Source organism: Perca fluviatilis, chromosome 19, assembly GCF_010015445.1.
Source record: "Perca fluviatilis chromosome 19, GENO_Pfluv_1.0, whole genome shotgun sequence".
NCBI classification, from domain to species: Eukaryota; Metazoa; Chordata; class Actinopteri; order Perciformes; family Percidae; genus Perca; species Perca fluviatilis.
Genome location: NC_053130.1, coordinates 25,266,462 through 25,293,726, shown reverse-complemented (window position 1 = coordinate 25,293,726; position 27,265 = coordinate 25,266,462). Strand labels below are relative to the sequence as shown.

At 41.0% G+C, this 27,265-nt stretch overlaps 1 protein-coding gene across 3 annotated transcripts; it reads left to right on the top strand.

Moving 5' to 3' along the window:
• Positions 1-121: 121 nt before the first annotated feature.
• si:dkey-192p21.6 (uncharacterized protein LOC565246 homolog) lies at positions 122-27,265 on the top strand. 3 transcript variants are annotated; one of them, XR_005637080.1, is made up of 18 exons: positions 122-253; positions 619-713; positions 1,791-1,909; positions 2,909-3,027; positions 4,886-4,955; positions 5,059-5,125; positions 8,083-8,165; positions 11,163-11,239; positions 12,085-12,115; positions 12,229-12,389; positions 16,438-16,473; positions 16,736-16,867; positions 17,393-17,516; positions 17,614-17,700; positions 19,187-19,264; positions 23,121-23,191; positions 24,321-24,433; positions 26,017-26,035. XR_005637080.1 is itself a non-coding variant. In XM_039783045.1 (18 exons), exons 1-18 carry the CDS (start codon positions 172-174, stop codon positions 26,196-26,198), a joined length of 1,731 nt encoding a protein of 576 aa, XP_039638979.1. In that variant the 5' UTR covers positions 122-171; the 3' UTR covers positions 26,199-27,265. The 3 variants fall into 3 exon arrangements, 2 of the variants coding, with proteins under 2 accessions (XP_039638979.1, XP_039638978.1); XM_039783045.1 differs by having other exon boundaries at positions 16,736-16,871; positions 26,017-27,265; XM_039783044.1 differs by having other exon boundaries at positions 16,361-16,473; positions 16,736-16,857; positions 26,017-27,265.

Genomic DNA, 27,265 nt, shown 5'->3' with positions numbered 1-27,265 from the left:
TACAGATTGTTGTAGTGGTAATCAATCCTATAGGAGAGGAGCGCAATGCATCCTGGCACATGTAGTCACAGCTGCCACGGCGCCGCAAACACGCTGCCCTTTGACCGCTTCTTATATTGATGCGAGTGTCATAAAGATGAGCTGTGGAAGTGGCTGTTTTCAAGTAACGACATGGAGCCCAGGACACCGCTACACGCAAGTCTAACTTTGTTAATCCTTGTTACCAGCAGCCATGGAGGACACTTAAAATCAGGTGAGTCCTCTAGGATTCATCCTGCGGTGGGTCATTCTGGTGTTCAGTCAGTCAAAAGTGTTCCTGAAATGACGATTTGACAGGAGGATTCTACGAAAGAGCAGTCACTTTATGTCAATCCAAAAAACATTTGTACTCTTTTTAGATTCTTGTGATAATCAATGCTTGGTCTCCATAATCAAGGTTAACACTTAATTATGACAAATTGACCTCAGTAGTATGAGAACTACCTCAGTCAATATTATTGAGTCAGTGTTATGATCTGGATAATGATAGTGATCTGTTACACCCTGCTGCTTTTATATTTATGATGTACAAAACGTTTTGTGTACACCATAAATCAGTGCTGCTATCAATCTATGCAGGGCCCGCTCTAAAAATGGACCAGGCTTTGTTAACGTTTCATAACCAGCTGACGGAAGAAGTGCAGGTGTTCTACACGTCAGATTCCTGCTACAAGGTAAATAATACTGTATACTGTCCCTCTCTGTCTGTCTCTTCCCTCTGTCCGTCTGTCCAGGTTGTCCGAGATATCAGTCAAGATACAACTCAATTTTGAGAGGTTCATAGTGACACAGAACAAGTCAATACTGTAAAGTACTGTCAAGTTTGACATTCATGTTTCTCACCCAGATCTTTCTGGTCACTATAAGGTTACAGGGTTGCTCCAGTGATTTAGCATTGGAACCTTCTGAAGTTGCGGGACTCACACGATAAATATATGAATAAATAGCTCAAAATCTGTGATATCTTGACTAGTATGAGGCCACATTCACACTTCCAGATACTACATTGTTCCGAGCCCCTAAATCAGAGACATTAAACACTGATGATCCTGTTTGTAAGACGCTGCATGTCAGTCAGTCTTAGGTAGGTCTACATACCTTTTCAGTAAAAGGTACACATACCTTTTCGTCGTCGATCCAAGCAGATACATCCCGGGTAATACTTTACACCATTGTTGTTTGCAAGTATTTTCTGTCTTGTGTCATGTGCCAGGATGCATTGCGTGCCTCTCCTATAGGAAAGTCTTTTCTAACCTCTATACCAGTAGTTCCCAACTTTTTTGACAAATTAATATTCACTTGCGAACCATTGTCTCATGTTATGGTCTCACTGTGCACATGAGCTTTTATCAGTTCTACTAAAGAGTCATTTTTACTTTTTATAGTTTTTTAGTTTTTTAGAGACCTGAGGAGAGGAGGATCCCTGTATTTCACAAAGAAAAAGCTATAATTATAGGAAAGACAGAAAATAAATCCAATTTTGCACAAGAGAAATACTCATTGGCCATTTTCACTTGTGACATATGTAGATTTCCTTTTTTTTCTTCTTTTTTCTAATCCTTATTTTTCACACTAATCTTTTAGCATGCCACATTGCATTTCATTACATATATTACTGGTGTATCTGACAAATAAACCTGAGAATCCTTGAATCCTTATAGCTTTAATCATCATGACCTCATCAGATTTCCTTTGACCCTTTTGAGTGTAAAGTACATTAAGTCAGTGTTTCACCTGTTTTGACTTCTCAGTGTGTGTACCAGCATTTGGTCACTGTGAAGCCCAACAACAACAATGCATCTGCGGTGATCAGCACTAAATTCCCACTGACTCTGCAAGTGGAATGGACCAGGAATGTAACTCTTTGCAGGTAACAAGTTTAACATTCTAACAAAGCATCAATAAAATCAAACCAGCTGTTAATGTCCCCACAATCCCCAGAGGGAAAAATGCTGATTTGTTTCCTGTTTACTCATATTAACTGCCTGTGGGAGTGTATTGTGCTTGTTGCCAGCCAGCCATGATATACTGTGGTGTGGTGGCATCCGATGATTGCATCAGCAGTCTGCGAGATTATTTACAGGGCTGGGGGAGTAATCCTGACCTGCTTTCTAGACCTGAGTGATGCCCTCCCTTAAACTACCTCCCCAGGTATCGATCTCCAGCCTTTTTGGGGTTAATAAGACCTGACATTCCAATATTGATGAAAAGGCCTCATTAAAGCTTCAAAGCTGCATGTCCTGTGGAAACCTCAGCGGGGATGTTAACTAAAGGAGACAGTCGACATATGTATAAACAATCAGGACTGACAAGACACCAGGGCAGATTTTTCCATTTGGGGGTCACCTGTAAACACGGTGCCAGAGATTGGGTTGCAGCATGACAAGCCTCTGGTGCTTTTTCTTGCTCTCTCAGAGGTTTGATCTTGGGCTTCCTAGATCAATGCTGAGGTCTCTAACCAGACTGTGCTGCTATTGATTTCCTTTTCCCCTTTGAAAAAACACTCCAAGTGATAGCTAGTATGTCATCCCAACAGTGGATCAATATAAGCGTGTAATGCGTGTTTTTGGGGGCCTGAAACTGGAGCTGATGAGAGGACAGAGTTAGTGTCTGCAGACACTAGGTGGTGCTCCTGAGCTTCATAGGTATTGATTTAAAACCATCAGGAAATATATATATATATATATATATATATATATTTTTTGTATATATAGTCAGGTCAAGAGGAAAACAGCAGCAAATGGATGAAAAAAGTAATTTAATATACGCTTCTAGGGAAATATAATTTCAAATGGGATCAAATAAAAACCTGCAGTTTGATGTGCTTTTAAGGAAAGTGTGTCTCAATTTTTCACTGTTTTGAATGCAGTTGGAGTCAGACATATGGAGAAGGTGGTCATTACTCTGTTTGGATCCAGATGTCTGAGGCTGCCAGTAACCCCAGCTGCACCGACGCTGTGGATAAAAGACCAAACAATGCACACCTGCGTAAGTACACAACCCTGATGAAGAATACCAGATGATGACATCACACAGTTCACACACAGTTTTGAGTAGCGGACCGAGAGTGAACCCGCTTGCTGTGCTGGGACACACAGCGACAGTAAAGGAACCTGTGTCCACACTCAGGCCGAGCCTTTGATCCACTCTCTGCTTAATTGAGTCAGCAAAGAGAAGAATCACTCGGCTTGTCCACATCTACTGAGCAATACTCATCCATCTCCTGGGACATGATGTGTATTGATCAGATAAGATGTGCTTTCTTGAAAAGGAATAAAAGAAAGGTTTTTCTGTTTGTTTTGAAGGCCTGGCTCTGCGCGTGGAGGATTGTGGGTAATACATTAGGGAGTGTGGAAGGATTAGGGCGTAATGGGATTTTGAAAGCGTCTCCTTCCATAATGTACACTCTACTTAACAATATTGCAGATTATGTTGTAGATCAGACTTTTAAGGCCAAGTAGCCATTATCCAAGCAGATATATGGTCAGTGTGACGGCACCCCTCACAGTATGATGAGCTTCCATTAGCTCTGCAGACCAGTGATTATACAAACTCCCCATAGGACTTGCTCAGCTTAAGTAATGGTCTGGTCAGCAGCTCAAGACAGGTTAGAGTTGCCCTGCTAGGGAAATTTCAAAGTTTACTTCAGCGTCTCAGATTGATCGGCCGTGGGGCTTCATGAGATCACTTGATGGGTGCGGTATTTTTCCGTGCAGCTACTATCAGATCTACCCTTTAATCATGTTAGTACTGTATTCTGCCTTGTACCACAAACCACAAGTCACCTTCTGAGGCCTTAATTCTCACAAAAATCCAGAATATCGACTGGCATCAAGTGTTTGTTTGACTTTAGCAGAGCTTAATCTAGCGGTTTTGAAATGCATCTATTCATATTCTATTTATTCACCTCAACTCATAGAGCGAGCATGGCTGCGTGTCGTTTTACTTCATGTGCTGAGAGCTTTATGGTGTTTTTTATGAGTGGGCAGCAGAGATGCCAGGACTTTCCCGAGGCGATTAAGTGACCACTCTTTGTTCAGAGTGGATGTCATATTGTGGATTCAAGCTCAGGTTAAAATAGCTTCTTTTTGTTTGTTTTTTTACCAAAGACAAACACGTTGCGTACTGCCCCCTTATTTCCTGTGCTTTGACGCAAGAAGACTGATATCTCATATCTCTGATATCTCCTGAGCCTATGTGTTATAGCTTTGTAATCAGTAGCACAGCTGTAAAATTTCTGCTGGTGCTGATGGGTGAGCAATAGCAAACTTGCATTTTTGCATAAAAGAAGGTAAAATCTGATTAAGTGGTATTCAGCTTCATTTATGTTGCATTAATGTCTATCAACATACCCTTTTTGTCTCAAACAATGAATCCAGAAGCGTTATCCCAATCTTTGTTCTATGATCTGGGTAGATTTCATTGTTTCATTGGCACCAAAAAGACACCTCAGCTGCAGTATTTGTTAAACCTTATCTTGACCTTGCTCCTTTCTATGATGCTTTCTCGCAGACCAGCTCTTCCCCTCTGTCCTTGTTTTCTTGTCCTTCCAGTGTAGCCTTACATTTTCCTTTTTGTGTATGCCAGATGGATCGACCAATAATTTTCCATTAGATCCTTGTCACTTGTTGACTGACAGAGAGCCACAAAGGAGTCCAGAGGCGAAGAAAGCAGGCCGTTTGGACTGCTAATCAGGCCATTTGTCCCCAGTCAGATTCTATTCTGATAGAGGTCTACACTATAAAGCTCCTGACATGGACTTTTTGACAGAAAGACTATGACGGAAGGTGGTACAGTCTGATTACACAATGTCCATTTGTAAACATTTCCTTTTCTTATTTTCCAGCTCTTCTGGTGGGAGCTCTCTCTCTGGCCATAATCGCTCTCTTATTCGTTGTGGCACCCTACATCTATAGGTACCTATATGTTTTTTTACATCACCCACGATGAAAATACCATCCTGCACTGAGAACTCCTCCATCAGAACCAGGCAGCTCAAACTTGTTGTCCCTTTAACAGGAGGCGTTGTACGTCAAAATGTATTAGGACCATTTGCTGCCAAGGCCCACAGTACTCAGTGGATAATGTAAGTAAAGTGCTGCTTCTAATGAATGCATTAGATTCTTAATAAATGCAATGCGGACACAGATGAGTGATTTGATTGATTGATTAGATTTAAATCAATCATAAACCAATGAAATTAAATGATTGCTAAAGTGGCTCTCAACAGTATCAACTGTACAATTTTGAGATACTGAACTAATCTCAATATGTTCAAATGAACCATTAAAACCATAATTTTATTCATGGATAATGTGCATATGAGAATAATTTATGGAAACCTTTGTTTGAAAAAGTCTTTATCTTTGTTTGTTCCCTTAACTCTTGGATTTTCCTAGAATCACTGCACCACATTTATTTATTCACTGCAGAAAAGTATTGGCTTTATGCTTTCTTTGGAATCGTAAACATTAAAGTTGCCTTAATCCAACAGTAACATTGCATTATTTTTATTGGCTAACTATGCAGCATGAGATGCATACCAAAATTGCACTGAGACTCCATCAAGACGATTGGGAGACACTAATGGAATGATTGATACAAATGTTAGCAGAGCCAATTGTACAGCAGACTTACATGGAAGCGATACAGCATTGTATCCGTCCAATGATCTTGCTTGATGGCAAGAGCTGCTGTGTAATTTTGGCGAGCATGAATGGCTCCACTCATTCTTCCAAGCAAGATGTCTCTGTCTTCCATATGCTGTCTGGATGGCATGCAGATCCATCATCACATATTAGTGCTGGTGTCTTCCTGCTCTGGCTCTTCAAACTGCTGCATGGAGGCCAGCGAGTCAGGCTAATCCAACTGAGAGGGCAATAGGCCAGAGTCATCTCAATGCTGCCTTCACAGAGAGAGGGAAAAAGCGGCGCCGACACAGCACAGATGATGACCCAGGATAGAAAGATGGCCAACATCATTTTAAGGAGTTCTGACCCATATGGCAATTGGATTTTTGGTTTTGTCAACATTTTTACAGGACAATTATAGTTATGTAAAATTTTCAAACAAGTTTGCATTACAGTACATATACTCTATACTGCATATTTTGTGGTTGCTACAAGTAGGCTATATGACATGTGTTGCCACTTTATGTATTTCCAAATGTGTCTCCTTCAACCTTTCCACCTTTTTTGGCTGGACTGTAGGACCAGCCCTATAACCTCAAAACTTTGTCCGTCTGTCCGTCTGTCACTGAGTCACTGAGTAATGAAGGTCCACCATTGGTCTGATTGAGTGATGACGTGAGTGTTGGTGTTTCCCCATTGGCCTGTTCCTCTCTGTCGCTCTCTCTTTGGACACAAATTAATATGTGGAACAAGTAGGCCTATGTAATTTAGAAACAACAATCACAAACAGTAATGCACTCACCAGGAGGTATTTGTGCACACAATTTAAATGGCCATTAAAGTGTAGCGGTACACATACCTCCTGCGTTGGGCGCCACAGCTGTCAAACACCTGCCAACAATATTTATGTTCCCACCTTAATAGCTTTGCCCTAAGTAACACACAAAAAGCAACACCCAATGTCTGATTATTCAACATATTTGATTTTTTTATATTTTATTCTACACATTGTGAAGAAAGGAAAAATCATCTATAAAATGGAACCATCTGAAAGTAGTGCAAGGAAACAATGCCAGTGGAACTTAAGTTTCACTTTCAGATTCTGGCGGATATATTAACATCGATGCACCGAACAGGGCAGAGAGTAAAGTTGTGAGGTGATAGTAAATGTACAGTGTAGGTTTCAGTTAGTTCATAAAAAAATTCTGCAGCTCATCAAGACCAACATTTGAGGCTGTGGTTCATAATTGTAATAGAGTGAAACCTCAGTCTGGTCTGTTTAACTAACATTAAATACACTTCCAGACCAATAACTTGTTGAAAATTGCCTGATTACATTGAAAAGCAGTCCTCAATTATTTATCTTTACCGTGTCATTTGATATGCTACTTTAGTACGAAATAAACAAATATTAATGGGACCACTACAGATGAACATTTAATATCTATATTCACATTAGAGATACCACCACTGACTATTCCTGTAACAATTTGGCCACAATTAGGCACATTGACCATACCAGCTAAATACTAGGTTTCCATCTAGTCTGGTTAATCTAAAAGTACAGAGGGTACAACAAATAATGTGACCACTTCAAGAGACATAACTTTATTACAACATAATAATAATTAATCACTGCTACTGAAGAGGGGCATTTCAAGTGTAATGCCAATTAGTAGAACTTGTCAGTTATTAAAAGAGGTCTTGTAATCAGCAATTTGATATTTAAGCATCCAGAGCAACATGAGGCAACTAGGCTCAAAAAAAAGAAGCTAAATTATATAGAATTATCACTCGCATCTGCAGTTACACGCAGTGCTACAGAGCGCTGTAACGTCTTCCAGATCATTGTTTTGGTTTTACTGTTAGCTTCAGTATTTCTGTTCTCGTCAACCTGAATTCCAGCAAAAGCAGGCAAAAAGCTCTGATAAATCCACTGCACGCCACCTACTCGCCACAAAAAGACCGACAAAGTAGTAACCATAGAGGACCATATAGCAGCTAAAGAGCCAAATATCTTTCTCAGGAGTTGGTGGAGACGAAAACAAAGATAAAATTAAAGGGAATATGACTCCGAATGAATGTTAATGTTGCTGCGTTAATGCCTTGCCTTATCAACTTTATGAGGCGACCTTCAGTGTTTTACACTTTGTTCCACTGCCCCCAATTGGCCAAAAAAAAATCTGTTAATATTGCTTTAATACGTTAAACTGAATAGTCTTGAAAAGTCTAACAAATGCATACACAGATTAACTGCAACAAAGAGAAATAGCAGTCACAAGCTGAAACAACAGGGATTCAACATATACATACAGAAGTCACATACAGTAAGTTAACAAATGTTGCTACCTTTTCAAACAACCGTGTATAGCCTTCTGACATTAGTTTGTCTTCCCTCTAATTGTTTCTACAGGACGGAGCACAGGTTTGTGAAGCTGAGCACAACACCACTAAAGCTAAACCAACACGTCTGCGCTCACTGGATACTTTCCGAGGGTATGTACGCCATCAACAACCATCCTGTTTATCACTCTATCACCACATGCGGCCAGTTCACATGCTAATTCTTTTTGGAGCAGTCTGAGGCATGATGAAGAGCTACAGGCCCAGCATAATGAATAATTACATGGGTCACAGTCTGGCCACAGTCTCCCCCAAGCTTTTTTTATCAGGCGGTATAGCTTTGGGCATGATTTCTGATACAAGTGCGTTTGGAACAGTGTGTTTCTGTTGGACAGGAGTGATGCATGTGATTGAATCTGGGCTCCCTGCTAGCCTTAATTGTGGCCTGGGGGTAGACACAAAGCAAGCCTCTCTGGAAACAGGATGCTGGTGTGGCTTTGACCTCCCCCTTGCCAAATAATTGATGTAATAATACCGTCAACATATCAGCACACATCCACACGGCCATAGATCTCCTTCCAAAATAGAGAGCGAGAGGAAATCCAGCAGCACAGAGGCAACATCCAGCAGACAATTGGCATCTTCTCCATCTGTGGCTTCCCAGTCCATCTGAAACCACCGTGCATACGTGCTGAAATACCACATAGTTTTATTTAGTTTGAGAGCGGAATTGGTTGAGTACACTTGGACCAGAATTTGCAGAGGTTAAAGGAAAGGCTACATTTGGATTTTAATTTCCCTTCAGTTACTGTGCCTGCCACAGTCCTCCCAATCTTATTAGCTGAAATATCACTCTGGGGTTACAGATACTTGTCACATATTGATGTCCTGATAGGTAATACTGGAAATTCTGATACCTGACAACACACTTAATCAAACTGTGACTCAGCGCTCAAGATTAACGCTGCGTGTGCCTCCTCAGCCCTGTGACTTACGATCCATACTCCCTGATAAGTAACAACTTTCTGCAGAGAACAGACACATCATCTACCATAAATGCTGAGACATTTCTGAAGGCAAAAGGCTTTTCTTCTGAGCTGAAAGGTTTTTCTGATCATTGCTCAGGCTGCGCTGACATGATATACAGAGAACAGTAGAAGTATGGTTGCACATTAATTTTTCTAAAAGGATTTGGATTTTAATCTTGTGCCTCACTGCTGAAAGCCTGTCGCCGGTTTCGTTACTGTTGAAAATCGCACCGTCAGTAGTTAGCAGTGCCATACAACAGAGGGAACTATTCTCAGTTCAATTTAACACCAGGTGGCTGACTCATTCTGTACCTTATTTTGACTAAGCTTCAATTTCTCCTCCGATTCAGTTTCAGATATGCTCTGATGTTTGGCCACAAAAAAAGAACCTTGGCATTTCCACTCAAGTAGTAATATATTATGACTAGATTGGATGTCTGTGTATTTGATATGGCCAGCACAGTAGGTAACTCAATACTCTGCAGAGATAGAGTGTAACTATCCATTTGCAACGGGGGGGATGTATGAAGCTTACACTCGTAATTGGTAATGCATGTACAGTGATTCAAATCAAAGAAGTCCATAAGTGTCTCTCAGCGAGTCATAACCAGTTGTCATTGCTGCAAGAAAGACACGTATATCTGGAATCAGTTAGCTATAAATCATAAATGCTGATTCCCAGACATGAATTAAGTCTATTACTGAAGTGACAAATGCTCAATGAAGAGCTTCACAGGGTAATTTACAACTTCAACCTGATTAGGAAACCAAGAAACAAGCCTGTGGTGTTTCAACCTGGACATTATCTGGTATTAACTTAGTCGCAACATAAAGCAAAGTGATCTCAGTGCACATCATATTATTAAGCACAAGTTACTTAGTTTCCCTTAATCATAATGAGCATGCAGTAGTGACACACGTGCGTGGCATTTGTGATGTAATGTGCCTAAAATGGAGTTCTCATTCACAATCAGACACCGAAAGTGTTTTGATTTAAAAAAGATGGCCAGTAAGCGCTGATATTGCAGGGATTTACACCGGGTCTCATCTGGCAAGTGATTTACCTCCGTCTTTGTCACTATGGCGACTAATGGATTTGTTCGTCAAAATTTAAATGATAGCCTGCATGTGTGTGTGTGTGTGTGTGTGTGTGTGTGTGTGTGTGCGTGTGTGTGTGTGTGTGTGTGTGTGTGCGTGTGTGTGTGAGAGAGAGAGAGAGAGAGAGAGAGAGAGAGAGAGAGAGAGAGAGAGAGAGAGAGAGAGAGAGTACATGGACACATGCAGCAGGGTTTACTCTACTTTAATAGCCCTTTTGAGATGATAGTGGCTGATTAAAATCTTGTATCAGCAGGTTGGGGCTAAAAGAGCAGTAATGGCTTTGGTTCACCTCTTAATCGAATCTAGGCAGAAAAACAAGAGGAGGCAGAGGTAGATACAGTGCATCTTATCAGAGAGTCTTGTTCTTAGAAGTTGTCCTAATCTTGTTATGGCTCTTAAAGACCCCCCCATGATAATATTTTTCTTTCTTTTTGATTAAATTAAGCACAAATCAAAAGCTTAAATTCAAGTATTTCTGATGGTAAAATGATTGAATTTGCCTCGGAGCAAAACTCTGTAGCTGCTTGACCAATGCAACCGTTTACATTCCCTTGCAAGTTTGTGTTGTGTAATGGCCCCACCCATTTTCTGACATGCAGCTCAAACACCTCTTTTCCCTCCAGTGTCTGATTCAGTGAAGCACTCCCATCACGTGTGCTGTGTTTCAGCAGCTTTGGCCACTGCTAAAGTATAAAGTGTATCATATATTAGACGCAAAGTCTTTAGTCAGCACTCCTGCTCGAGGAGATCCAGAGGACAAGTGTTCATTTCCTGAGTGATTCATAATGCTTAGATTGCATTACCGTGCATTTGGAGTGTGACAGAATAAAACGCCCCTCCTCTGGCCTTTTTGACTTTAATTCCAATTTTAATATAGTATCAGATGTGTTAGTTATATGGTAAGAAAACTGTTCGATTCTAATGTGTGTATATAATAGTTATACAAGTTTTAACCCATATTTCCATCATTCACTCCAATTATAAATGTGTATAATAGTGCTTACTCATTGTAGTGTCTTTGTAGGTTTGCACTGACAGTGATGGTGTTTGTGAACTATGGTGGAGGAGGCTACTGGTTCTTTCAACATGCACCATGGAATGGTTAAGTAAAGTATAAGACCTGCACAATTTCTGCTATTCAAGTAGATTTAATAGCTGAAAGGACCAACGGCTCACAGTGCTCAGTCTGTTTCACGGACGGAGGAGATACTTTACTTACACATTAAGCCAGATATAAAATGAATGTGTGAACTCAAGGCAATTATTCAATGGCAGCGTTCTCCTCATCATCTCTGCAGCATTTTCTGACCTGTTGTCACTAATTATGATGAATGCAGTCTCAGACCAAACACACAAGATGCCATTCCTCATATGAGCCAAATGACACATTCCATAGATTTTGATTATGTTATTAACAACCAGGGAGGAGACGAGAAGGAGGAGGAGGGATGAGTGTTTAAATGGCAGCTGGCAGAATATGGGAGGAGGGCAGTGAATGAGTAGTACTCACCTCCTGCAGCACTGGTTGTCCAAAGGTTAGAGAATGCGGAGTCCCTTTTCCTGATGTAAGTTTAAAAAAAAATGTATAAAGCAAAAATGTCACTGCAACTTTTGATGAAATCCATGTCATTGTTTAAGGGTTTTCTCAATTTAAATCTTATAATAGCTTCTTTGCCACAACTACAAGGGTGTATTGATTTCAGGGGTTTGATTAATATTCTCTTAGCTGCTGTCACAGGAGTGTAGACATGTATTCTCCTTTTCAAAATGGAAAGTTAATGACTGAAGCAGAACTTTATGGACATAACAGTGTTCCTAATTTACCTTGTAGTCCTTTTGGATTGCAGAGATTAGAAAAGGGCAAGAACTTTGAACTCTGTATAAATGCATGGAATTCAAGTATCTGTGTCTATTGATATTAATGTATGCCTCTGGATTTGTTGCAGGCCTAACTGTGGGAGATCTTGTTATGCCATGGTAGGTTTGGTACAAAACCACTGTTTTAACATACACACGTACTGTATACACAACTTTGTACAACACTTTGTTTAACACTATGTTTAACACTGTAATACTGTTGTTTCTCCCAGGTTTGTGTTCATCATTGGGACTTCAGTGGTGTTGGCTTTCAGATCCATGCAGAGAAGAGGAGTTAGCCGGCAGCAGCTGCTGCGCAAAATCACCTGGAGAACAGTCGTCCTCGTGATGCTCGGCTTCTGCTTTATCAACTACTCTCCAAGAGACGGACCACGTGAGTGCAAAATATGTACAGTAGCACATAATTGTTAATGGGAAAAATAAGTTGGATGTGGATGTGCTTGTTCTGTACTTTTTGTTTGTTCTATACTATGGAAACAATTAAAACACAGACGCTGGCATGTCTAATAATATGTCCAGTTGGTACATGTACAGCACTTTAAATCACCATCGGAGAACAGAAAGAGGCTTTTCTCGTGTTAATGCACCTGTTAGTCTGAAAAATGAAGGTAGGTAAAACAAACTGCATTTGTGATTATAGTATAGTATAAGTATTTTCAAGATTTATTTCATATTATGTCATATAAACCTGCCACGATCAGTGGATTATTCAATCCACAGAAAATGAATCAGCGACTATGTTGATAATCGACTAATTGTCATTTAAAAAAATAAAAAATTCTTGTTATAGCATTTTAGTAAACTGAATACGCCTGGGTTTTTGACTGTTGGTGGGACAAAACAAGATATGTGTTAAAAAAGAACAGAACAAGCACATCCATTGTTTAGCTCTCTGTTGTTATATTGACATCTGGATATCCTGCTTTTGCCTTTCTTTGTCTGTCATTTTTTATCGTTTTATAGACCAAATGAATATTCTATGTATTGAAGAAATGATCAGCAGACTAATTGATTATGAAAGTAATCACTAGCAGCTGCCCTAATGTCCTAATAAATGCCCTAATATAAGATAGGAATAATATACAGCTTATATTTGGTATGTTTATACTATGCACAAACTAAAAGCCTTGTTTTCACAAAGACAAAGATGTTGTATGTGTTTGGATCCAGATGTGGGATTAAAGCCAAAGCTGCAGGGCTGTGTCGGGGTTAAAGGAGGGGAAGCAGGCTGAAAATCCCCATTTTCTCGTCCACCTGGGGATGCACAGGGCTCCCTTCACACATTAGCCATCCCCAGTGCTAATGGACTTTCCTGGGTAGATGTCTGCGTAACTGGGTTAACAGAAATATTGTTATTGTGTGTGCAGTCTCAAAATCCAGCACCAGGGGACCTTTAACAGAGGCACACTGAGCAAAAACAACCACTGCGGTAATGGACAATTACAAACAGATAGTGTTACACTCTTCAGCCCCATGCAGCTGCTGAAGGGGCTGCTGCTGGAGCTGATCAAAACAGCACAGTGACTTGTACCATAAACTGCAGCTTTGCCCTCCGTCTCCAAGGACGTCCTCGGCAGTTGAGTTGCACGGTTTGATCTAATAAGAGAATGGAGTCATATCGGCCCAATATGTTAAACGGTTTCAATGTCAGACGAGAAAGAAGAAGGTGTTAACCTTTCACAGAAACTATGAGTTATATTAAATAAACGCTGCTACCGTTAGATGTCCAAATCGTCATCAAAGCAGTGACCTCAAGCTCTAATTTTGGTTATTTTATTTTGGATTTTGTCACTTCAGTGAAAGACGTACTGTACACACTGCTTTGTTGGTTTAGATGGTTGTGAAGCACTTGATTTAAAGGAACACGCCGACTTATTGGGACTTTAGCTTATTCACCGTATCCCCCAAAGTCCATACATACCCTTCTCATCTCCGTGTAACTCTGTCTGACGCACCCACCGCTAGCCTCGCTTAGCACAGATCCTGGAGGTAACCGGCTCCATCTAGCCTACTGCTCCCAATAAGTCCCTGCCCGATGTGAGTCAACTGCAGATGTGAGTCGCGCATGCGTCACTTTGCGACGAGTGCAGATGTGAGTTGCGCATGCGTCACTTTGCGACAAGTAGCCTACAAGATGCTAACGAGAGACTTCTGTAATGTCAATACAGTAAAAATAGACCATTCATAATGAAGTTTGTTCACTGCTGGCTACAAGTTAGCAATCAAACAAAACAAAGGCTGTCACTTGAATGGCGTTTTGAGCTAACGTTATCAAACAATCATAGATAGCTAAAATGTTTTTGAAATGACTGCTAGCTACAAGTTAGCAATCAAACTCAACAAAGGCTTTCACTTGAATGGCGTTTTGCGCTAACGTTAGCAATCAAACAAGCATAGATAGCTACAACGTTTTTGAAATGATTTCCATCTTCTGTTATTGTTTGTAATGACAAAAGTTTATTATTTTATGGATTTCACAAATTTCGGTATGACACGTTATGCCCGAAACTGTTTAAATCTGAGCATGCGCAACTCACATCTGCACTCGACCAGAGCCGGTCTGACTCGACTAACATCGGGTAAGACACGTTTTGTCGTAAACCGTTTAAATCTGAGCATGCGCGACTCAAATCTGCACTCGACTCATATCGGGCAGTGACAGCGTGTGAAAATAACAAGGTCATATGAGACACAGCCATCTTCTAACCGTATACGAACTGGGAACTATATAATCAGAAGACGAAGCACTGCTACTTGGGCGGAGTGATTAGCGCAACACCTGAAAAGCACCGTTGTTGCTCTCTGCTCCTCACCACGGGGCTTCTCAGGTGATGCGAGCAAATCACTCCGTCCAAGTAGCAGAAATAGCAGTGCTTCGCCTTCTGAGAATATAGTTCCCAGTTTGTATATGTTTAGAAGACGGCTGTGTCTCATGTGACCTTGTTATTTGTACACCCTGTGACTATACAAATCACAACATGTAAATAGGAAAATGTTGGCGTTATTTTGTCACTTATTGGGAGCAGTAGGCTAGTTGGAACCGGTTACCTCCAGGATCTGTGCTAACCAGGCTAGCAGTGGGTGCGTCAGACAGAGTTACGACACGCACAGAGATGAGAAGGGTATGTATGGACTTATCTAACTCTGGGGGATACGGTGAATAAGACAAAGTCCCAATAAGTCGGCGTGTTCCTTTAATGGATTAAGTTCACATTCCATTAGATAAACTCAAATTTCACCAAGCTATAAACATGGCTGTTTCTCTTGAATTCTTAAATGTTGAAGTTTTTGAAATTTAGAAATATTCTTTTGCTTAAGGCGACAATGTGTTTTCAAGATATCTCTGACCATTTGAGAGTGTTTAAATCTTTTTGGATGGTGACAAGAAAAGACCAGTCAGATGAAGATGAGGTCAGAAAGCCAGATTCATCAAGTAGCGTTCAGAGGATGTTCAAACGAGAAAAACCCTCTGAAAAGTTTTTGGCTCAGCTATTTGCTCTACTTTCGAATGGCTTTATTCCATTCTGCTCACTTCTACCTTAGAATCATTATTTTGTTCAATCTATCACTGAAAGTGCTCGGAGATGGGAAGTAGACAGCAGAGCTTTCACTTCTTAAATGTTTCTTGAACGTCAAAAGGGATTTCAATTTCACACACAAAAAAAATACATAAATTGATCAGAAAGGGAAAAAAGATGCTACAGTTTCCTGCAGTTCACCTAAAAACTGTGATTTTCAAAATTATTTTTATTTAAGTGACAATGTTGTGGGGGGACATATACAGTAAAGTATCTGGGTGGGGGTGTAACCTGCAGATTTAACAAAGTGTCATAAGTAAGAGCTTCCCCTTTTCCTGTGAAAGGAGAGATTTCCGCCCCTTATTTGATTTGTCCGGATCAATGATTGGGATTACACTGTTTTCACAGCACTTTGTGCGGCAAAGAGGTTTTCAATTAACTAATGTGTAGATTACCATCAATCTCTCAACCACAAGCCAATCTTATCCTCCCCAATTTGTGGAGACAAAGAGATAACTGGGAATCTTTGATTAGCTTCCCACGTTCTTGACATGTCCGTATCCTGAAGGCTGACACCATTTCCCAGTGTGCCGTGCTGTCCATCATCCTCCTTTAGGAAGAAGTAGTGCTGAATGATTGAGAAGAGCCTCTCATGTCCTATACTATCAATTTCCTGCTTAATAATGTGCCTTAATCAGCAGGAATAGTTTACGCCACTGAGGTTTATCTGTGCCTGTACCTGAGTTGTATGTAAGCTCATATATTCATCATTGGGTATCAAGGCATGCATGAGTCTTCATGCTGTGTGTTTTGGACTGTGTTCCAGTGTCCTGGTCCTGGCTGAGGATCCCTGGAGTACTGCAGCGTCTGGGCTTCACCTACTTTGTTTTGTCTCTCCTGCAGACTTTCTGGGGCCTGAAAGAAATCCCACTGAGAGCGGTGAGCAGCTCTGTCAAGTTCACTTTAGTCTGTCATTACACACCAGGAAAGTCTTGTCTGAAACAGCACATTTCTAAACAGCTAATTCACTGTGTGCACCTTGGATTCCTGGATCCATATTTGTCATTAAGTGTTTTTCTCCTTGCTGGGATAACATATACCAAAGTAAAGTTTCCTGTCAAAAAGATGAGCAGTTTTTTACCTGAAGACTATTACATGGTATTACATTACATTAACAAGATTTGTGTGCTGTGTGATGCAGAATCACTGGTGGAACCCTGTCCAGGATGTGGTCCTTTATTGGCCACAGTGGCTGATTATCATCCTGCTGGAGACTCTGTGGCTTTGCATCACTTTGCTCATGCCTGTACCCAACTGCCCCACGTAAATCCAAGCATGTAACCGACCGAGTCCGATCCACTCATTAATCCACTGTACACATATGCTAAACGTGTAAATCTCTCCATGCTGAGATAATATCCAGTTGGGGCTTTTTCACTGCAGCAGAGGTGTTAGTGTGCACCTTGTGTTGCTGGTGTTATGAACTGCTGTGATTTATGGGCCTGTGGTGGATGCTTCAGCTGGCATAATTAGCCAATCTCAGTCTGTCATGTGCAATGAGAGGAGCGGAGGCAGAGGATCCATCTTCCTCGCTCTGTGTCTTCTGTTCAGTGCTGCTTTGTGTGTGTGTGTGTGTGTGTGTGTGTTTTCTCCATTTCTGTGACCCTGCATGGCATCAGTTTTAGAATAGTATGAGGTGAAATAGTAGCACTTAGGTTTCTTTCAACAGAAGCTTCCTTTGGTTAATTCTGTCTCGTTCCTAAAATAGATTTTTTTTTTTTTGGAGCCTTGCATTAACAACATACTTTAAAATTTATTATTCTTTGAATACTGAGTATACTATATTGTTTGCTATCAGAGGGTATTTGGGAGCTGGTGGAATCGGTGATAACGGTCTTTACCCAAACTGCACTGGAGGCGCAGCAGGATACATTGATAGATGGATGTTTGGGGATAACATGTATAGATACCCTACATGCAAAGTAAGATCTGTTTCACACAACACCATTCATTATTTACCCATCTGTCTTAAAACCTTGCAGGCGGTATTAAAACAACCTTGCTGGTCCTTTTTTTCAGGAAATATATCGCACCACACAGCCCTTTGACCCAGAGGGGGTTCTGGGTACAATCAACTCCATTGTCATGGGATTCCTGGGAATGCAGGTAAGATGGATCATTTATTTATCCTGTATGATTCAACAAGTTGTACAAGAGTATTTCTAATATTTCTGAATTTTGTAAAGTGTCCATGGAATAGGATCAATGTTCTTCATGTTACTGTATTTTGCAAATATATAGTTCAGTTTAGTTAAAAGATTATTTATTGAATAATTGTTACTCTCATTTTAAATTCACATTTAAATAATTCTCAGAAAAACTGTCTATCCAGTAACAGTTACAGTCAGTAAGGGTCAATCACAGACTTCACCATTTCCATACGAAAATTTAAAAAAATGTCTATATACTACTAGAAGTAAGTGAGAAAATACTGTATGTTTTTCTGTGATTTGGGTGAACCGCCCCTTACGTCCTCACAAAACTGGCCTCTGATTGGCTGAAAGCAGCAGCTTCTTTAATTCATATTGAACCAAACTCCTTCAGTGAAGGCTTACTGATCAAATACAGAAAATAAAGAAGATATATAAGATTCAATCAATGGTTTTAGAGACAGAAACCAATCAGAACCATGTGCAACTATGGATTTTTTGAAGTGGGGCTGTATGAGGTACTTAGTCAGTGTATTACCTACAGTAAATGGCAGTCAGCACGTCCCCAGCTTGGAGAAGCAGGCAGGAGTACCACTGCCTTGATCTGTTAGTTAGTTAGTGTTATTAGGGGAATCAAAACTAACCCTATAAAACACTCATACATTGACTAATGGACCTCCTACAACCCCAGTACAAGAAATCTGAACTATCCCTTTAATCTGAATTTCTTGCAATAACTCCATTTAACATTCATATTTGTGATTGAACAGGGACAATTTAAGATGTCTATAGCAGAGCTTCTTTACCAAAAAGATAAGTGCTAGTTTTCTTCAATGATAAGACGTTAACAAGAAAATATATTAGGCAGTGAGACTGCAGTTAACTCTGTACTTAAATGAAGGTTATGTGAAAGACTCTTTCCCGCCTTAAGAGCACAGCTGCCCTCCTTTAATTACAAAATGTTGTCAAAAAGGGAGACGAGAGCTTTTGATCTATAGACCTGAGCGTCTGATGGCGACTGTGTCACTTATAACCATTTGGGTTGTGGGAAGTAGCCATGCAAAAGCAAGCACATTGCTCAATTCCCTGTGGGCGGTTAGCACTGAGCCCTTCAGTCAGCGAGTCTTAGACGACACACCAGGTGTCCGCTGCCCTCCTCTGTGCTCGCCCATGCTAATGTCCTCAGCTGAAACATATTTATCATCACCAAATTAATCAGAGGGTGTGGATGACTTACACGCCACATCTGGCTCAACAGGATAGGAGAAATGTGACCGCCACGTCAGGGACACGGCATTGACACCAACATCCCAGGCCTATTTGGTTACCCAAGGGCAAATACATGTACACACCGGTGGTTGGTGTTTACATGGTAGTTCTCATTAAATGTGGGATTGAATGAGCTGCGGTGTCTGTGCTTATCTCTGTCTCTTTCTCCACAGGGGGGGAAAATTATCATTTTCTACAGGGGGGCGAACGTCCGCATCCTCTGTCGATTCCTTGTGTGGGCCGTCATCCTGGTACGTGACATCATGTGGAGGTTTTGAACACAGCTGGTGAAGTAAATGAGCATAAAAGTCCATCGATAATTTAAAACCAAGACAACAAATCACTTAAAACATCATTCTGCTTCTATGACTCACAGAGCTGAGCACTTTTATGGTCTTGCTGTTTTACTTTGCCTCGCAGGTAAAGTCTGTCGGTATTAGTCATAGCCGTCCAAGCCATTCATTAGCAGGACTTAGTAGAGGACATGTGTGTGATCTCAGTACAATTAAACAACATCCATGTGTGGCTTTGTTTCCAGGCAGACATGGGTATCCAGTGCCTCAGGAGAATACTGTCTCTCATTGCCTTTGTGCCTCGAATGTGGTTTTACATTGTATACGGCAATCAGTAGCATCTGATGAAGAGCATGATAAATTCATATACCCGCACACTAAATCTCAGCAAACATTTACAGACCATTCACACAACGGTATGGATAAAGTGGTATAACAGAAATAGATTAAAGTCCATTCAAACCTAAAATAAAAAGATATGTTTCTTCATGAATCTGCTTAGATAGCATTTGAGGTAATATTTGTTTTGGATCTGTGTTCATTCTGGGTGGTCTCAAAACACAAGAAGAGGCAAGCTGGCCGCTATTTCATTTAGAGGGGGAATGTGTCCCACAGGGAGAAGCCAAGTGTTATATGAGACGGTCCGTTTTGCATTTCTAAACCTGTGACAGGAGGCTTAGTCTGCTCTAACGAGACTGACAGATATCCATGTAGAATTGTCGGGCTTTTCTGAACTGTGCTTCACCACTGTTTGTATGAACATACAGCGAGATGCTGCAGAGATGTTTGCTGCTTTGCAAAACGTGGTTAGTAGGAGCCTGCATGCTGTGGAGGCAGACATCCTGAACGGGCAGTGCCGTGACCTGAAGCGTTGATGGAGCTGGAGGAGCTGACTGCATCACTCAGCCATTGAAATCGGAGAGAAGGAGCCAGTAGATGCAGCTACACTGTCAGAAATAATGTGCAAAATTTGTACCTTAAGGGGTCCAACAGCTTGTCACTGGGGCAGTACCCTCGAATGTACACCAATTGTACCCCTTTACAAGGGTAAATACTTGAGCAAATGTGTACCCCTGGGGACAATAATGGACCTAAATGCTCTAGGACTAAAATGGAAAATGGAAATGGTACACATTCAGCTTTTTAGAGGATACTGCCCTAGCTACTTTTTCCTAGCATTAATAACAATAGACTTGTTGTTTCTAATCTCCTAGGTAATGAATTTGAGAACTTCATAATTTCCTTGACAGCCCTGAGGCACTAGCCATCCTATCCCCCAACATAATTTTGGTCACACCATGGGTCACACACTGACATCTTTCTTATTGAACCCCTATATGTAAAACAATCGGAAAATGGTACAGACATGGACCCTTGCTCACGTTAGAACTTATATGTACCCTTTCAACCTAGAAAAAGTACAAATGTGTACCTTTTGGATCAACTATGACCCTTTGGGGGTACATCACCAGCAGTTGTACCTCAAAGAACATAAATGGACCTCAACCGTACCTTTATTTCTGACAGTGTAGATGAAAATGCACAGAAACAGATCCTGTCCAAAAAGTTAGAAGTTACATTGTTGTTTACAGTCATGCTAGCAACTCTGTGAGGCTCCATTTAGGTTTAGGCACAGCGGTGCTTTGAACTAAAACTAACATCAGCAGGCTAACATTGTCACAGTAACAATGCGCTGTATGTTTACCATGTTCATCATTATAGTTTAGCATGTTAGCATGCTAACATTTGCTAACTAGCACTAAATACAAAGTACAGCTGAGGCTAAGGGGAATGTCATACGTTCAGCAGATATTTCGTCATATACCAAAGTATTAATAAATTGAATGGCAGCCCAACCTTTAGATGTAAGACTCAATAACTACAAATGTTGACCTCATGGTGGCGCTAGAGGAAAAGTAAGAGGCTCACCAATGTCTTTAAGATTCATCATCTGGGAACCATGAATATCTGCACCAGATTTTATGGCAATCAATTCAGTAGTTGTCAAGACTGGTTTGAGATACATTTCACAACAATCCATCAAATAGTTGTTATAGTTGATATTTCAGTCTGGACCAAAGTGGTGGACAGACAGCATGGCTGAAAATAGCAATTGCAAAAACCTGAAATGTTGTACACAATACAACAACAGTATATTACTAATAAGGTTGGAATAGGTCCAATATAAATGTACTATATCCAATATAAGAAGTCTGAGGAATGGGTCTTTTGTGTTTGTGAATCAGAAAGAATCCTGCTCATATACTTGAGAATCAATTGAAATTCTGTTGTGAGAATTGAATTTCATTAACCTCAATTCTTAAATGACAAATCTCCCCATTATGTCTCCTGGTGTTGAATCTTATTGACTATCATTGTGGAGCAAGTGACTGGAGGGAGGTGAAATAAATTAGATCTATTTGGTTTTTGCCAGAGGCACAGAGTGATAAAGTAACACATGAGGAAATAAATAAACAGTAGGCTTTATGTTTTGCCACTTTATCTCTAGATGATGTGGATGCTACTCAAGAATTACAATGTTGGAGACGTTATATTCAGGAGCATACTGTGTTTAATGGTGGATCAATACAAGGACTTAAAATCCTGTAACTGAAATAGAGAATAACAATAAAATAGATTTTCTCACATTGCAATGGTTTAGAAAGAGCGCTCAGCTTTTTATTTATTGATTCTGGGAATAGATACAGACCATGTGTAAAGTAGGAAAACAGCATATGGTCGTCACACATGTTCTGCTGTATATTTATATTTGCTTTGCTTTTTTATTTAATCTCAGTAGCTACATCAGCTAAATCTATTTTTAGTTCCACAAAAATGTTTTCACCACCATAGAAAGCAAAATTAGTTTTAGTGATTGGCCTGCTCTTCCTATTGACTTTTCTAATACGATTTTGCCTCAGACGGGAGGCGGTAAGGAGAGCTGAACTGCCTCTGGTTTCAGACATGTGTTCTTGACATTAGCAGGTCTCCTCAGGGTAGGAGGGAGCTCATTTCTGCAGGCACCCAACCACAGGATTGATATTATGCACAGGAGGTTCACAAAGAACCAGAAAGCGTTGATACAGTAAACGACAAGCCGGGTTTTACACCACAGTTCACTGTGGTGGGATTTCTGCAGCGGATTGATATTCAGGGGCGGCCATGCATCTTCCTCCTAATAAACAACAGCCCCTGTTAATTAAAGTCCAACGATCAGGCTCCAGAAGTGAGAGATTGAAATTGAGCGATTGCCCCACATACCAGCCCGGTCCCACATCCTGCTGCCTGGATAGCCTGGAGACTCAATCCAGCCCCAGCTAGGCTATTTCCACGCCATTGATTCTGTCATCTATACACATGATGGATATCCACCTAACAAGCATGTTTTGATTCTGATCCACTGCCCTGGGTTTCTCTCTGGAGCACAAAATGCTTCCCCAAGTATCTACTGTAAATCATATGTAAAGGTAAATAGATGAGGCAATAAAAGCTATTATTGATGAAGAGTTCATGAGATCATACACGGTTCCTCTGGATCGTGGTAAATAAGGCTGTGGAGTTTACTTTAAATGGGTGTGACTCTGTAGGTGGTTGTCTTTGAGGAGCACAACATTCCAGTGTGGACGATTAAATTGCAGTGTTTTCAGTCCGATGTTGTGTGTGTGACTTGATGGACCTTGTTCATCTGACTTTCAGATAATCGGTTAATCTGCCTGACTGGCTTGATTCGGTTTCCCTCACCTTTTTAGCAGCCCAATACTGCTTGCTTTATCGCCCTCCATCGATTTGAAATCTGTTTCATTTCCACCCTTAGGGAATCTCTGCAGCCATCCTTTCTAAGTGCACACGAGACGGAGGATTTATACCTGTCAATAAAAACCTTTGGTAAGTGCTTCCTGACCCTCTAAATCCAGCCACTTTTCCTCACAAAAGAAAGGATGGGTTTCCAACAGGCACAAATCAAGGCTGCTAAAACACACGTTTACTTACCTCTAACGACAGCTACCACTGTAAATAATCACCCGCTCTGTTGGGAGTGCGAGGTGGAGCGGTTATACATCCTCCCAACATGATCACTCTTCCTTATGGCCAGGAAAATAAAGGATGCTTTATCCTCTCTACTCACTCACTACACATTTACTAGCTCTGTGTGATGGAATGGGATCAGTCTCTGGAAAAAGCATCTATATAACCAGTGTAGTCTAACCGCTCCCAAACTATCATGTGCCTTTTTGGTAAAACAAGGCAGGGCATCTTGCATAACAAACAAATGCTCGAAAGGTTTCCCAAAAAGTCACATCAATGCTCGTAATGGTTTTGCATGAAACGCAGTGCAATTACTACCTCAAACGTAAATTACTTTATGACCTGTGCATTTGTTCCACTCCCACATTCCCCTTAATATGATGTGAATCATTTTAATGTTGCAGCAGGAAGAATACCATTTCATCTCTGATGTGTAAGCAAATTCTTCATGATGTTCCACAGGGGCCCCCGCTGATGCTGTGCTCATCCCTCGCCATTACCTGCCTGGCTTTTATAGGCAGTTCATAATACACAGGTTATTGAGCTCTTGAGTACGAGGCCCTGCCTGGATGTCTAGAAGTAATTAACTCCCAGCTAAGAGTCCTTTTTGGCCCCACTTCAGCTAAGATAAAAAAAAAAAAAGAGCCCACTGCTAGAAGGCTCCAGGAGGCAGCCATTTTACGTCAGATGATATTACATCAAACATTCTTGCACTTAGGAACAGACAGGGACATGGCTGGCTGGCATGGATCCACGGGGCACGTGCCAAGGATCCACTGCTGATGCTTTAGACCAATCCAGCAAACTGTCCCGCAGTTTGCTGGATTGGCTCGAGACCCCTGGGTGTTATTTATCTGCAGTATAGGATTGATGGACTAAGTGTTTTTACACCCTTGTTCTCACCGCACCACTAACATTTTAGTGATGCCCAGATGTACAGGGAAAAATGTTGCTGTTGTAAAGTGTTGATGATGGTCTGTTTCTCCAGGTCATTGTCCTATGTGATGTGTACGGGCTGTTTCTCCTTCCTGCTGCTGGGAGGCATGTACTTTGTCACTGATATCAAGGGCTGGTGGGGTGGACAGCCATTCATATACCCAGGTACTGTATATGTATATACTGTACAATTAATTTCTTAAAGGTGCAATATGTAATACTGACAGCTAGTGTTTAAAATAGTTACTGCAGTACAAATTTAAAATCCTGGAGAGTCGTCTCCCCCACCCCCTCCTCCCTAGACTTGAAGTTCACGGAGGTTGCCAGGCTGAGACCGCAGCATCCCCAACAATGTTGCTAGATGCTTGTCTCACATAGCCAGACATTACTTCACAGCACAGCGGAGTAGCTAACGTTAGATGCTGGCTATGTTGACAATCATAAAAGCCCGTGCTCACGCGGAGCTCTGTACCCAACTGACAGACACACTTTTTTGTCTTAGAATTACAGTAGGAACCGCTAAAAACCCCACAACCTCGCCGTCCTCTCCACCTGACAGACAGACACACTTCCTCGGCTTAGAATTACGGTAGGGACCGTTAAAAATAACACTACCTTGCCGTCCACTCCACCCGACTGAACACAATTTATTGGCTTAGAATTACGGCAACAATCGCTAAACACACTGCAAACTCACGGTCCTCTCTTCCCGATTTACAGCCCCCCTCTCTTGGGTTAAAGGAACACGCCACCGTTTGTTGAAATAGAGTTATTCACCGTCTCCCCTAGATGTAGATAGGTGGGCAAACGCGTTTTTGTCTCAGTGCATGCATTGTCTTAGTCCGGTAGAGCTGCTTGTCCAGCATCAAACAGACACAGAGCAAATAGCTGGTGAACATAGTGGAGCATTTAGCAGCTAAAGAGACAGACATTTCCCTCATGAGTTGGCGGAGAGCAAAACAGAGCTAAAAGGAGAGCAAATATTGAACTTGCGTTCACCAGGTGGCCAGAAACACGAGTCCAAATGAATGCTAATGTTTCTCCGTATCTGCTGGATGTGTAAATAGGCAACTGTTTGCTAACGAGTTTACCATATCAACTAACAAGGTGATAATGCGTCAGTGTTGTGTTAACAGCTTGTTTCCGCTGGCACAACTTTCGGCTTTAAGCTTACTTTGCACTCGCTGTCTCCATTGAAGTAATTCGGGAAACAGAAATTTTGGTATATCGGGGCAAGCAAATACAAAACTCCAGTTTTTGTAGCTAACTACAAGGAATCTGCTTCCAGGGCAACTTGCAGGCTAACCAAGCCAACTGTCTGTTCAGCTGCAGTAGTAACAAACATTTAATACCCATCATGTTATATATTGCAGGATTCTGCTTCAACATGGGTTAATATTACAAAAGTATCCTAAAAGGGTTTAATTGCTTTGTCGGGATTGTGATTGCTGATCTGGTCCAGCTGTCCTCTATCCTTTCTTTCAGTTATTTGTTTACTCTTTTTCAGACTCAGAGACTCCCTTTTGAGATGATTAATGTAAACTTTAACTTTATTTTAAATTATTTTGGAGGTTTGCACTGCTTTTCCATATATACTTGTTTTGTCCAAATACAAGTTTTCCAAATCTCTACTGCGGAGGTGGTGGGTGCCAAGTAGCATGACTGATGAAAAATAAATAATTACCTTTAAAACAGAGGAGTCCTGTTCAATAACAACTTGTGTTTATCTATTTTCCTCTCTTCCTCAGGGATGAACTCCATCTTTGTATATGTTGGCCACTCTCTCCTGGGTTTCTACTTCCCGTTCAGCTGGGAGATGCGCTTCCAGGAAAGCCACTGGGAGTGGCTCTTCCAAAGCCTGTGGGCAACTGCACTGTGGGTGCTCATCGCTTACCTGCTGTACAGGAAGAAATTCTTCCTCAAAATATAAACCAGGATGATCATATGTGCCTTTTTCATTTTGTAGATGTAATTATCTTATTTTATTATAACATCTGTGGGGGAAATCTAGCCTACTGCTGTTGGCTTAATCAGTTAGTTTACTTTTCAGTGATCTAAAACCTATCCATGTACATTTGAATGAATTGTAATGATGCTAAGATCCAAGCCATCTGATAAACCAAGCAGCTCAGAAGAAGTGCTTTAAGTTTTTACCAAACACAAGCTGCAGCACAGCGAAAAAAAAGTATAAAAGTGTTCATCTATGAAACCCTTTAAATCACCGCCTAGTTTCTGAAGAATCTGTCTAGTCCACTGTCAGTGTGGGGCAGCTGAGGATTTATTTGATGCCACTTGTTTTGCGCACTGAATAGACTGATTAAATCAAATATACTGAGGTGGTACTTAACAAATTAGGCCGAGTGATTCCACTACACACCAGGCCAGCCATTATGAGTCTGTTGCCATGGCCACTCCTCTGTGTGTGTGTGTGTGTGTGTGTGTGTGTGTGTGTGTGTGTGTGTGTGTGTGTGTGTGTGTGTGTGTGTGTGTGTGTGTGTGTGTGTGTGTGTGTGTGCGCACCATCTGCTGTCCTAGTGACAGTACTTTAATTGGGGTCAAGATGCACAGCTCACAAAGAAGTGTCATTAATGGGACCGACACCTCTTGCACTCATTGTATTAGAAAATCAGGGAAATTACACTAATCCAATTCATCACAGAACAACGATGAACCGTCTCAAATAGCCTGAGCCAGTTACATGTTTTACATATTTAACACATAAGATACTCACCTACTGAAACAGGGTTTATTCTACATTTGGATTATAATATTTCCACATGGTTGACATTCGGGTTGAGTGATTTATTGATATTTTTTGTGTACATGATGCTATTGAACAGTGTGCCCTTAGCATCAGGTCAGATGATGTGTACATCATGAAATGACCATCTAGTTAATGAAATGAAACAGCACCATGCTCTTCTTCCAGAGTGAAATCAGATTACACACTGCTCAGCAGCATAACATAATATGTACTGGTTTTGGTAATTGTCTTAA

Excerpts from the sequence above, each read along its gene's own strand:
- si:dkey-192p21.6 (XM_039783044.1), top strand. The coding sequence starts at position 172 with ATGGAGCCCAGGACACCGCTACACGCAAGTCTAACTTTGTTAATCCTT. Across the intron at positions 5,126-8,082 it reads CACAGTACTCAGTGGATAAT|GACGGAGCACAGGTTTGTGA; the intron begins GTAAGTAAAGTG and ends TTGTTTCTACAG. Across the intron at positions 17,701-19,186 it reads TGGGATTCCTGGGAATGCAG|GGGGGGAAAATTATCATTTT; the intron begins GTAAGATGGATC and ends CTTTCTCCACAG.